The sequence below is a fragment of the Stegodyphus dumicola genome, chromosome 5 (assembly GCF_044657685.1).
Source record: "Stegodyphus dumicola isolate Sdum_Otavi_A_Nest chromosome 5, ASM4465768v1".
Taxonomy (NCBI): Eukaryota; Metazoa; Arthropoda; class Arachnida; order Araneae; family Eresidae; genus Stegodyphus; species Stegodyphus dumicola.
The window spans coordinates 174,090,595-174,103,884 of NC_140772.1; the positions used below are offsets into that span (position 1 = coordinate 174,090,595).

The 13,290-nt window shown below is 34.3% G+C and overlaps 1 protein-coding gene across 2 annotated transcripts in view; it reads left to right on the forward strand.

Annotated features, from left to right (window-relative positions):
* LOC118204009 (V-type proton ATPase 21 kDa proteolipid subunit c''-like) overlaps positions 1–13,290 on the forward strand; it is a 78,813-nt gene that overhangs the window by 45,777 nt on the left and 19,746 nt on the right. For both annotated transcript variants that reach the window (XM_085817400.1, XM_085817399.1), the window contains exon 2: positions 4,277–4,325. In XM_085817400.1, the coding sequence (XP_085673526.1) occupies positions 4,277–4,325 (49 nt within the window). The remainder of the gene's footprint in view (positions 1–4,276; positions 4,326–13,290) is intronic.

A 13,290-nucleotide genomic window follows, 5' to 3' on the forward strand; every position in this document is an offset into this window, starting at 1 on the left:
TGCATATCGTATGCCAAACAGGAAAATATTTTTCTACTTAAGAAAGAACCTTATAAGCTAAGCTTGAAACTCATCTCGAACTCAAAACGAAAGACAATGTTCTTGTCTCACATCTTTTTCTGGAGCTTCACTTTTTCACAATCCATCTTAGTTTCTCTCAGATCTCGACAAATGAAAACATTACCAGTTATTTCCATAAAAGAAGTTGCTTAAATAAGCAGTTTTTCAAAGCAGTAGCATGTAGTGTGTTTTGCGTAATTGATATTTCGCTTTTAATATAAACAATCCGAGACGAAATGCTTGTATTCAAAGTTCAAATGTTGCAGCAATTCACGTACATGCGAATGAAAATATCGTATGATTTTTAATATGGAAGTTCTGTTCATATTCTAGAGATGAATAAAATAAAAGACTTTGCACCGCTCGAAATGCAGTCAGGAATTTGAACTCATCAAACAGCGCGAAAGGGAACATGGGTGCCGATGTTCGAAGGCGCTTTCAATTCGTTATTCAGTATAAATTCTATATTCTATTAAAACGCGTCAAGTAGTTTGCTGTATTGCTTAAACTGAAATTAGGATAATTAACTTTTGCTAAATTTTAATATTGATGATTAAAAAATGTCATATAATTTGCACTGTTTTAAGCAACTTTTCGATACAGTACAAAGCTCTAAATTAATAATGGAAAATAAAAATTTGTTATTGATAATGGTGGAATGTTTCAGGACCAAAGCTTAGGTACATTGACCGGATAAAAATAACGTAGGGTATTAAAAGATGAACTTGAAATTTATTATCGACCACTGCGTGACCTTGTGGTATAACAGATAGTACGTTCAGCTAACATATAAGTAAGCTTGTGTTTCAAATCCTGGCGAAGCATAGCTAGATTTTTCACGTTTCTTAATCTGATTTCAAGCTAAGTTAATAGCTTCTTCTATTGTAGTGAAAGATAGCTTACCATGCGGCTTGTTTCTGCTGAAGGCCACAGCAATTCCTAGGCCATTTGCTTTTCAATGACGATAACGGACTTTATCATGACTATTTGAAGAACACAACAGTCTTGTTTGAAAGAAATGTTTTGGTAATAGTATAGGATAAGACAGGACGCTTACATGCTAACATTATTGTGGAGACAAAATCGACTTTTTTTTAGTTGTACATTTTAGCTTTAATTGTAACCAAGCAGGAATGAACTTTTAATTTATGACTTTGGCCCGCATGCTTATTGTAACCACGGTGATAACTTGGAGAGACGCCTGAAATACCATTAGAGAAGCATAGCTTGAAAAATACTTCAGCAGCAGATTTAATAAATAGATAATAAATAATATAAAAATGTCAAACAAACATACATATTTAAAAATTCAAGAAAATATTTCTTCTGCTGCGAACAATTCAAATGAAAATACATCCCCGATCAAATTTTTAATATTGATTTATGCAAATATTAGTGTATGTTATCCTACTTACACATATGATAGAAATTTTCACCTATTACAATTTTTTTTTGAAATATAGCTTTTGCCCACAAATATAAGAAATGAAAGAATGTACTGAATAGAATGTTATTAACAAAATGTACCTACTAATAATGTCGAGTTAAATATCTAGCCTTTTGTATTCCAGGGAAACAAAGCACAGCATGAAATATGACTCTGTTTATATAATAATAGTATGCATTATGAAAAAGCACCAAAGAAAGTAAAAAAGTGCTTTGCTTTTTTATATCAAATTATAAAATTGACATTGAAAAAATTTAACAGGCGTTAAAATGTTATAAGGTATTTCTCACGCCTTCTTAGCATGCCTTTGTAGTGTAGTGGTCAGCACGGTCGGTGCTCATTCGAGAGCCCCGTGGTTCGAGTCCCGGCGAAGGCGTTGCCCATTTTTCATCTCTCCTTGCTTCAAAAATACCTAATGTCTCTACAGTGTGATGAAAATAAGTTGTCTCAATATGGATAAGAAATAAGGAGGTTAAGTAAAGAAAATAACCTGTTTCTATTATAATGTATTTCTCCCGCCTTCTAACATGTTGTCGTGCTGTAATGGTCAGCGAACTCGGCGCATATTCAAGAAGTCCGAGGTTCGAGTGCCAGCGAAGGCATTGCTCATTTCTTCGATTTCCTTGCTTTTAAATAACCTAATGTCTCCACGGTGACCCCCCAGACTAGAAAAGGTGGTGGATGATGATTCTTCACCACCAGGATTTGGCAATTGGATCCCTAATCCCCAGCCGTCCTCTAAAAGGGGGAGTATATAAGGTATTTCTTTCGCCTTCTTACCATGCTTTCATGGTGTAATGGTTAGCACATTCGGTGCGTATTCAAGAGGTCCGATATTCGAGTCCCGGTGAGAATATTGCTCATGTTTCCACTCTCCTGCTTCCAAATATTCTAATGTCTCTACAATGTAAGGGAACATCTTAATGAGTTAAAAAATAGCAAATTAAATAATACTTGTAAAGTAGACTACAATAGCAATTGGTGACACAGTAGGAGTTAGTTTATAACTATAACACGAAGCATGGCTAGAATTTAGTCCTGTTAAGGAAATAAAAATTTTAGATTACCTTTTTGTGCAGAATTTCATAACTTTCATTCAGTAAAATGATGGCCGAGAGTTTAAATTTGAATCTCGCTGCTAGAAAACTGAGATGCATAGAATAATTTGACGATGAAACATTTTATCGCATTTAGTATAAAGTAATTTTTAAAGAAGAAGGTTGAATTTACTGAGAAAAATACAGCAGTTCTTTATAAAATTATCTAAACGGCGATCTGCATCCCGCTTGATTGACCGTTTTATTGCTAGAGGCTTGGACGTCCACAGCTGGTACCACATTCATCTTATAATTGCACCATATTATTTTTTTCCATTCTTGAAGTTATATAAACAGCGTCGTTTTTGTACCACTTCTACTCGAAATATGTTAGTGTTACGACAGCATGTCCGGATTGCAATTGAAATTTTACTCGATTTGAAATTAGGCAAAGCAACAACCATAGTTTGGAGGAGATTTCCAATAGAACTCTATCGGTCTCAGGTTCCTCTTTGTCAGCAGGAAAAAAAAATGGGTCTCCTGAAGAAGACAGACCTGGAATATATTTGGAATGCACATGCTCACTTTGAACAGCAGTAAGGGGAGCTTGCTTTTTCTGGCATGGAAGCGTGGCCCCAATTTTTGCACAAAGATGCACAGCCCATGCACAGTTTTACACAGAAATAAACTACTTATATTCATACTGAGGACATAGCTCGGATTTAGCTCATAATTGGTTTCTACATGGATCCGAGGTCCCTGATTCCGATTCTGGCATTATTTCCAACCGAGGATGTCCTCGGTTCTTCGAAAGTCCTCGGTCAGAAGGTGTGTATACATATTTACATCCTCGATTTACACCCTAGGCGAACGACCCCCCCAAAAAAAAATTTAAATTTAAAAAAAAAGTTGGTGGTGGCTTTGAGGTTTGGATTTTAGATCATTCTGGATATTAGATGTCCGGATCTCGAACTTTGCACTGTATACAAAATTTGTAATACATGATGTCAAAGCACAGTCATAAAGTCTGCTCCTTGTTTTCATACGGCACTGGATGATCTTCAAAATGTTTTGAAATATTACATTTTCGTCATTATTATTTTATCTGTTAACTATATAACTGAATAAAGAACATTGCTTAGTCTCCAAAGTTCTACTATAAAAACTGGCCCAAGTCTGAGCTTATATTTATTGAAGCTTTTTATATGCTATATCCATAACTTATATCTGCTGATAATGTAACTTAAAAAGCATAATATTTTCATAACAAATTTTGTTGGAATAACTGTCACAAGTCTGGTGAAATACTCATCAACATTCATGGTTGACATGAAAATATGTTAGTACCAATTTTATTTTTATGTATTTATAATAAAGCTTTTATTTACTTTAGCACTTGTAAAGTTTGTGACACAAATTCTAAATTATTTATTATTTCCATAAAAAAAGGAAAGTAATTTTATATAATGCATAAGAATTTTTGGTATTTCTTTGTTAAAGCAACTACTGCACATAGTCCCCAAAAATGGCAAATTAATTTGCTAATCTGTAATCACAAATTTTGAATATCATCATCAGTTTATATGGTGTCTGCTGTAACAAAGAAGTTCCAATTATTTATTTTCTTATAATTTATATGGCATGAATATGGTGAAAAAGGTATTTTAAATTGCACAATTTAATGAATTATATTACTGTGATTATGAAATATGCATTTTTTTTTCCCTCATAGGTCTCTTCTATACTTTGTCTGGAAGAGGGCAGCGCATTGACTTTGGATGGTAAAACAGAAAATAATTTCATCTCATTCTTAGTATTTGTCAAAGCACTATGCTTCACAATTTTAGCAGGACGTAAGAATGCAGGAGGTAATAAACATACAAATCTAATGAAACTTTCATTTTAATATGCTTTTTACACAAAATGTACAACAAAAACATAAATTTGCATGTCAAAAAGTATTGGCAAAATCATACAACAAAAATGTGGGAACAAAATTTAATACTTTTTCTAGGTTCAATAAATTTTCAATTGGATTTATGTCAAGTGATTGAGGCAGTGTCTTTAACTGGTAAGGAGTGTTATAGAGTAACTACTTTCAGGTAAGGTTTGCTGTATGCTTAGGGTCATTGTCTTGTTGAAACACAAATAATGTTCCTGAGCCAAATTTTTGGGCACTGAATTTCAAGTTATGGCACAATATGTCAATATACGTACGTGCTGTCATAATACCATCAATGAAGCACAGATTACCAGCTCTGTTTGGGAGAGGGTTGGTGCCTGCCATACAACCTCAAACTACAACGCTCTTTCCGCCATATTTCACAGTCAGTGTTAAATGATGTTTCCCCATTTCCGAACTTGGCTTTCTCCACACATATTGTTGTCCATCACTCCCAAAAATGTTAAACTTTGATTTGTTGGAGAAAATAACTGTTCTAAAGCTCATCTGCTAAAATAACATGACATTTTGCAAAATCTAATCTCTTTCTCCTGTTTATTTCTGAAATGAAAGGTTTTTTTCTAGCTGGCCTTCCATAATAACTTCCTTCAAGTAAAACATTCCGTTTAGTTTGTACACTAAAAGTCTTATGAGAAGTTTTAGCAACATCTTTGGCTAACTGGGGTTGCACTTATTTTGGGGTTTTTCTTAACCTCTTTGATAATGTCATGTTTTTCTCTTGCAGAAAATATTCGTGGCTATCCACTTCTAATCTTATTTTCCATCGATCCTGTCTCGAACTTTTTTACGATACTTTTAATGGTAAATAAACATTAAGTTAGACCATTTCTCAGCTGAATAATCATGTTTTTAACATTGAAGTCCAGTTCTTCCTACTTCGAAGCCATTTTATCACAGTATTAGCAAAATAATGTTTTAAAAATGAACTCCAAACTTTATACTAACAGGGTTTCTTATTAATTAAGACACAATAACACGCCGAATAAATACTAATTCAGAAGTCAAACAACAAAAATCAGCGTTAATTTACAAAATTTTCACAGGACTAGTTTCGATGGTTTTACCGAACCATCATCTTCAGCTGCAAAACCGCAAATGAACAAGATAGGAAATAATGTTTAGATAAGATAAGAAAGCCTGGACAAGAATAAGCAAGTGGCGCCATCTGTTGGCGAAACCAGAACTAAAACATAATTTCTCTAAAAGCCGAAGGCAAATTTGGATTGGAATTAGGATCGTTAACTAGAACAGAAAGATTTTTATGAATGTGAAATGCCTCTAGAAAATCCAGTTCTCCAATGGAAGATGTTTTTTGAATAATTTTGGCAGCAGAAAAATTGAAAGTGTAATTTTCGGGCCAACAATGTTGAGCAACAGAAGACTTCTGTGTTTCCTTTTTTCTAAAATATTCCTCATGTTCTTTGACGCGAAATTTTAAGGCTCTCTTAGTTTGGCCAATGTAAATTAAACCGCACTGGCAAGGAATCCTATAAATACCCCAGGAATTCATATCCGGAATGGCGTCCTTGAGTATAGAAGTTGGAATTTTATTGATGGGAGAGTAAACAACCCGAAAGTTAAATTTCTGCAAAATATGTGCAACTTTATAGCTAATTGATGGAAAGAAGGGAATGACAACAGAATTTTTATAATCTCCTAAAATAAGAGTCTGGCTTTTAGTGTGTTGAGATGAGAATTTTTTAACTGCTTGATTAATAATGTTGGGTGAAAAGCCCCTGTCAATAGCTATTGCTTTTAAATAATTTAGTTCTTCATCAAGGGCTAGTTTGGAGGAGCAAACTTAAAGAGCACGGAAAACATAGGAATAAAATGAAGCTAACTTTTGTTTAGTCGGATGACATGATTTAAAGTGTGGTGGAAGGCAAACCGATGAAGGTTTACGGTAAACTGTAGTATTGAAGTTGGATGTGTTACGTGTAACCAGAATGTCGAGAAACGGAAGAGAATTGCAAGTCTCAAGTTCAAAAGTGAACTGAATAGCAGGATCAATAGAATTCATTGTTGAAAGAACTCTATTTAAATCATCTTTATTACCTTCAAACAGGGTAAAAGTATCGTCTACGTAGCGGAACCATGCCGGGAAGTTTAAAGTTTCAAATAATTTTGATTCATAATAATGCATGTAGATATCAGCCAGGATGGGACTGAGGGGGCTTCCCATGGCTAATCCCTCAGTTTGCTTGTAATATTTATTTTGGAAAACAAAATGTGTTTGTTTCAAACAGAGTTGAGTGAGAGAAATTAGCTCATCAATTTCGATGCAAGAGAAATGAAATTCGCGAAGTCTGGTTTCTAGACATCTTAATGCACCCTCCACTGGGACATTGGTGAATAATGATTTTACATCAAAAGAAACCATGAGTAAATTACGAGGAGAAATGTTTTTAACCTTTTTTACAAACTCTATTGAATTTTTTATGGTGTAAATGTTATTGTCTAATAGAGTGGAAAATCTAGAAACTAAATATTTAGCTAATGGATACGAGGCAGTACCTAAATTTGATACAATAGGGCGGAAAGGAATACCACTTTTATGAATTTTGGGAAGAGCATATAATCTGGCACAATGTGCAACAGATGGGATAAGCGAATGTTTTAAGTTGCTTGAAATGATTTGCGAAGATTTGATCGCAGTTTTTATTTTGGATAAGTCCGAAGGTGAAGGATCTTTAGGGATCGGATTATATGGTCCTTCGTTTAAGAGTTTAGTGACACCATCGATGGAAGTGTTCTTATCCATGACGACTATCTGGCCACCTTTGTCGGCCTTTGAAATGACAATATCCGGGTTAGAATGAATCTCGCGCATTGTAGCTCTTTCTCTCGCAGTTAGATTTGGTTTCAAAGGTTTATTATTGAATTTCACATTATGAGCGATAAGATGCCTAATCATTTCTTTCTGTGAATCTGAAACTTTACTGAACTTGAAAGCTTTTTCGATAGGAGCCAAAATCTTTGGAATCGAGGGTTTACAGGTTTGTGAGAAGTTAAAATTATATTTTAGAATTCTCTCTTGTTCTTCTGAAAGACTAACATTAGAAATATTAACTATTGGCTTGATGTTTACAATGGGAAGATTTTTTGAACTACTTGGACTGGAAGACTGTAAAAGAAGTTTTTCGAATTTAACTGCAAGGGTGTTTTTATGACGGTTAACTGCATTCTCCGTTCTAGACCAAGACTTTTGTTCAAGGGCAGTGAATTTTGGATATGTTTTAGCGAGTTCCAGATGAAGCTTATAGAGTTCATGTTCAATTTTGGACAATTGTTGACGTGTATCCCTTATCACGGACCGAAGTAAGGCAAGTTTGCAATTTAACAGAATTCTTGAAACGCGACTCGAAGGTTTTTGATTAGATTTGATTTGAATAAAATTGGGGATCAATTTTTTACATTTACATTTAAGTAAAAAGTCAAGATGATTCAGGAATTTTTGCCGTTTCAGGCGTAATTTAGTGAAACGATTAACGGATGAAGGCATGATAAACAATGCAGAAAATCAAACTAAATTAACTGAGCAATAATAAAGTACACACAAAATAGCAGAAAAATCCCTCACTGAAATAAATAGAAAACAAAATGTTTGTAAAACAAAATGTAACAAAATGTTAAACATAACATTTTTCAAGTTATGTTTGTTTATGTTTTGTACATTTGGATATTGTGCTTTGCTTGTCTGATTTCATGCATTTTGCTTAGCAGTTAGAACTTTGCCAATACATTTTGACATGCACATTTACGTTTTTGTTGTATATTTTGTATAAAAGACACATTAAAATGAAAGTTTGCAAATGAAGTTTGCATTAGGTTTGTGTACTTATTACTTTCTGTGTTTGTTATGTTCAGCTAAAATAGTCAAGTATTTCCTTTGTAGTTAATATGATCAATTATAGGCAATTACCAATACTTTTTTTACCCACTGTATATATGTGTGTGTGTGTAAAATATAATAAAACACGATAGCTATGTTAAAAAATAATTGGCAACCATAAAATTGACTATTTTACATTTGGTGTTCTTCCCAATAAGTATATCTTTTCTCCCAAATTCAAGATCTTTCCAATGTAGATAACACAGCTTGAAAAAAGGAACTAAAATCTAAAAGTTACCAATCACGACTTAGCTTTACATATGCACCTATGTAACATAAATACTGCTTCATGAGCAATTACGCCTCCCTTTTCCCCCAATTTCTGCCATGCAAACAGCTCTGTGCTGCTTATACTTTCCTGTTTAAGATGTTTATGTCATACTTTTGAAACCAGTGTGCATAAAAATTATTGTATTCAACTATGATTGAAAAGTAATTTTTCTACCAAAGAGATGATTTGAAATGCGTAGAAATAAAGATGGTTATTCTTCAATTCAGTGTTGTTAGCTTCCTCTGTATGCTTTTGCACTCAGCCATATCTTGGTCTTGTGTTCTGAGCTTTTGATTGTTATTTATTATTTTTAAATGATGAAAACAGAATTCCTTTTTATTTTTATACTTTTTCTCTTAAAAAGGCTTTTCTGTTGCTAAGCCTTTTCTTTTGCCTCTTTCTATGCTAAAAATAATAACTGTGCTTGTAATAAATTTATGTAAACTGCATCATTTCAAAATTAATCATGCTAATTAGATTCTTATTTAATGTTAATAATGTAGGTACTTAATGACACTTCAAACAATAGTAATGTTGAAATTTTAAAACTGATACCTATAGTAATTAGTCAGAATAAAATTTAATGTCTTGATGACGTCTTCATACTATGATCTGTGACTTTGTTTTTTGCTTCAAGTAAATTAAGGATTTTTTTTTTTTTTTTTAGTACAAGTATCAAGAGCACTGCTAAGATCTTTATACACTGTCATTCAGTCATCAATTTTTGTGTAATCAACATCTAGTAATCTGCTATGAAAGTAATGCATAGTTGCTCTAATTTATTAAATTCAAAAATGCTGTAAAAATTTCATTTCAGTGGAAACTGTGTTTCCTTATCTTTTTATCAGTGGGATTTAACTTAAATAATATCATTTTTTTTTTTTTTTTTCCGTTTTGCCGGCGCAAACGATAAAGTCTCCAATAATGGTACAACTGATGCCAAATGGAATATCTTCGCTTTGTTTACGCTTCATTTTCAAAACACGTCACAGCCATTTGTTGTCAGATTGATTGTTTCTTTCAATACTGGCACACAATTACATAGAATTTTTACAAGATAGTTCAATTTTATGTCCTAAGACCATTCGTGGTAATTAAGTCAATTAAGATGCAATCACACCGCTCACCCGAAGGTGACAATATAGAAAAGGCAAAATGAAGGGTTAAATTCATCAGTTCTAATGAGAATGCACTAGCAAAGTAAAGCAATGCAGTTTTACATACAAGGTTGTTCAATAAGTTCGCGGAGCGCCATCTATTCGTCAATATTAGACCTAAAACTTCAACGCCATTTTCATATTTGTTCTTTCTTAGGAACACGTCAAAAGTTTCATTTCGATCTGTTAATTTATTCATTGTTTAACCGCCCTTTATATCTAAAATGTTGTGCCTTTTTTCAGGTACGGATAAAATTGAGCAACGTGCAGTTATCAAATTCTTTGTAAAGAAAGGTTTAAAGGCGATGGAAATTCATACTGAAATGGAGAATGTGTTGGGGGAATCTGCTTCTTCAAAAACAATGGTTTGCAAGTGGGCTAGTTTATTCAAAAGTGGTCGTACCAGCCTTGAAGACAATCTGCAAGTGGGACATCCAAAAACTGCATTAACACCGGAAATCATCGGAAAAATACGAGATATAGTATTGGAAGACCGTCGATTGACTGAAAGAGGTTTAACAAAGGCTTTAGGCATTTCATTGGGCACACTGAGCAATATTTTGAGTGTTAATTTGGGTTTCAAAAAACTCTGTGCAGAATGGGTGCCGCATTCTCTAACGATGGAGCAAAAACACATTCAGATGTGACTTTGCCAGCAACATTTGGAGCGTTTTAAGAAGAATAAAAGCGACTTTATCCATTGATTTATCACAATGGATGAGACTTGGGTCTACCATCATGATCCTGAATTAAAACAGGAGGCTAAGGAGTGGTATAAACCCGGCTCTTCAGAGCCGAAGCGAGTTTGTGTGCAAAAATCAGCCAAGAAGACGTTAGCATCAGTTTTTTGGGATGCGAAAGGAATTTTGTTTAGAGATTACCTTCAAACTGGCAAAACAATTAATTTGGATTATTATTGTAATCTTCTGAATCAATTAGACGAAAAAATTCGTGAAAGAAGACCCGGATTACAGAAGAAGAAAATCATTTTCCACCGAGATAACGCACCTGCGCACACAGCTCAAAAAACCATTGCTAAAATAACTGAATTGAAGTACGAATTGTTGGAACATCCAGCCTGTTCGCCAGATTTAGCTCCCTTCGACTTCTGGCTCTTCCGACACCTCAAACAATATCTCTGTGGAAAACGATTTTCTTCAAACGAAGAGGTAATAGCTGCTGTGAAGGGATATTTTGCAGAGCTGCCGAAAAACCACTACAGTCAAAGGATCCATACATTAGAAGACCGTTAGAATAAGTGTATTGAAGTTGAGGAAAACTATGTTGAAAAATAAAGTCATTTTTACAAATAAAAATTGGTTTCTTCGTTTCCGTTCCACGAACTTATTGAACAACCTGGTAATTTCTGAGTAAGCTATTTGTATGAATTGAAATAATTCTTGCATTTAAACTTGTATTCCAAATTAAGATTTTACTTGAAATTAATATAGATAATTACTGAGAGAATTAGTTTTTTGTAGCGTAGTTTACGTGAGATGAGATCATTTGGGGTCACTTGATGCGAACTGGCAAATCAGGATGTTGAACCATGAAAGCATAGTAAATTCTTAATGTCTGTTTACAAATTTTATTCTCTTTATTTATTGGCTTTTTACAAAATTTTAAACCATATTAAAATGTTTATGCCTTCAAAATAAAAAATTCTTAGAACTATTTGTTAACTGTGGCGTTCCGACAGATACTTCAACTTCTATTCATGAGATGGCGCCACGTGTAAAATCCAGTTCTTAATCGGAGCAGCAAAGCGACATCTTTACTCACTCAGACTTCTCGTCACACAACTGTACGCGAAGGTAGCATGAACTGTGTTCCGAGCTCTGTGTTGATCTCTGCAATGTAATTTAAATTGTAATTTAGTACTTAATATATTCTTTTGTTATAGGAGATTGTCTACTCTTATTTTCTTTAATTATATCATGCATTAAGCACACACGACCACCAAAAGTGGTGACCTTTTGACTGAGCACGCTACTGACAATGGATTTTCAACGACCCTAAGCCACGTGCATCCAAGGCATTCTGAAGAACTGAGTAAAAATAACAATGGATATGGACATTAAACGTATGCTACAACGTACCCCTTCAATTATTTCTAGAAGTATTGATATATATTGCTTGTGTTTTTTTTTTTTCAAAGTCGTGCATATCATCGCAAGGAGCTTCAGCAAATCATCAATGTGATCTGTTCCGTTCCGCTGACTTCGCCAGTCGTGCAATAATTCTTCGATCATTCAACGACAAATGTGCTACAACAGTGATTTTCGCTAAATGTGCTACATCAGTAATTTTTCTGCAACGTGCTACGGCAAAATTCTTCCCTCAGTGTTCGAAAGTAGTGAATTTTTTTCCCATGTGCTACAGGAGTGATTTCCTTTTTTTCCTTCGAAAGTGCCTTAGCAGTGTGAAGTGGTGATTTTGTGCGTGCGCAATACAAAATTAACGCATCATTTTTTCTCAAATAGGGGTTTCTTTTCAAATGCATCTCGGTAAAATATTATTTGTGTGTGTAATTGCTGACCCTGTATTATTTGTGTGTGTATCGTTACGTAAATTTTTTCTGCATGGTTAAAATATTTATTGTTATCATTATAAAATATCAATAGTGTATCCTCATGCTACAATATTTGTGCTGATAAGTGTTTATTAATTAAAGTGAAAATTATCTATCAGTATGCCCGACGATATTCCATCAGAGCCACAAATCACACGCGTTGCGGTGAAGCCACCGCCTTTCTGGAAAAATAATCCTTCATTGTGGTTCGCTCAGATCGAAGCACAATTTTCTATCGCTCGCATTAGTGAGGATTCTACAAAATTCAACCATGTAGTTGCAGCAATTGAGTCTGATATTCTGAATTCAGTGCATGACTTAATTCTCAAACCACCTGATTGTGATAAATACTCCAAACTGAAACAGCGGCTCATTGAAATCTATTCAGAAAGTGAATCTTCAAAAATACGTACTTTACTACAAGGACTTGAACTTGGAGATCAGCGACCTTCATACTTGCTGTCACGAATGCGTGATCTGGCAGGAAGCCATTTTAGTGACGACTTGTTGAAGTCACTATGGCTTTCGCGTCTCCCTAATAACATACAAATAATTCTTGCTGCTTCCAATGAAGATCTAACCCGTTTAGCAGCAATGGCTGACAAAATTAATGAACTTGTTACTCCAGCTTATGTCAGTGCTGCTAATGCTGCACCTTCCAGTTCATCCCTCGAACAACAAGTGGCTGAATTGACCAAAAAAGTATCTGAACTCTCTACAAGTCTTCATGCTTCACGGAGATACAATCGATCAAATCAGGGCCCACGTAATAAATTTCGTGCCCGAAGCAGGAGTCCATCTCGTCATAATACTCGAACGCAGTACAAAGAACCCACAAGTGGCAAATGTTTTTATCATATGAATTTCGGCTCTCAAGCTCGCAAGTGTGCC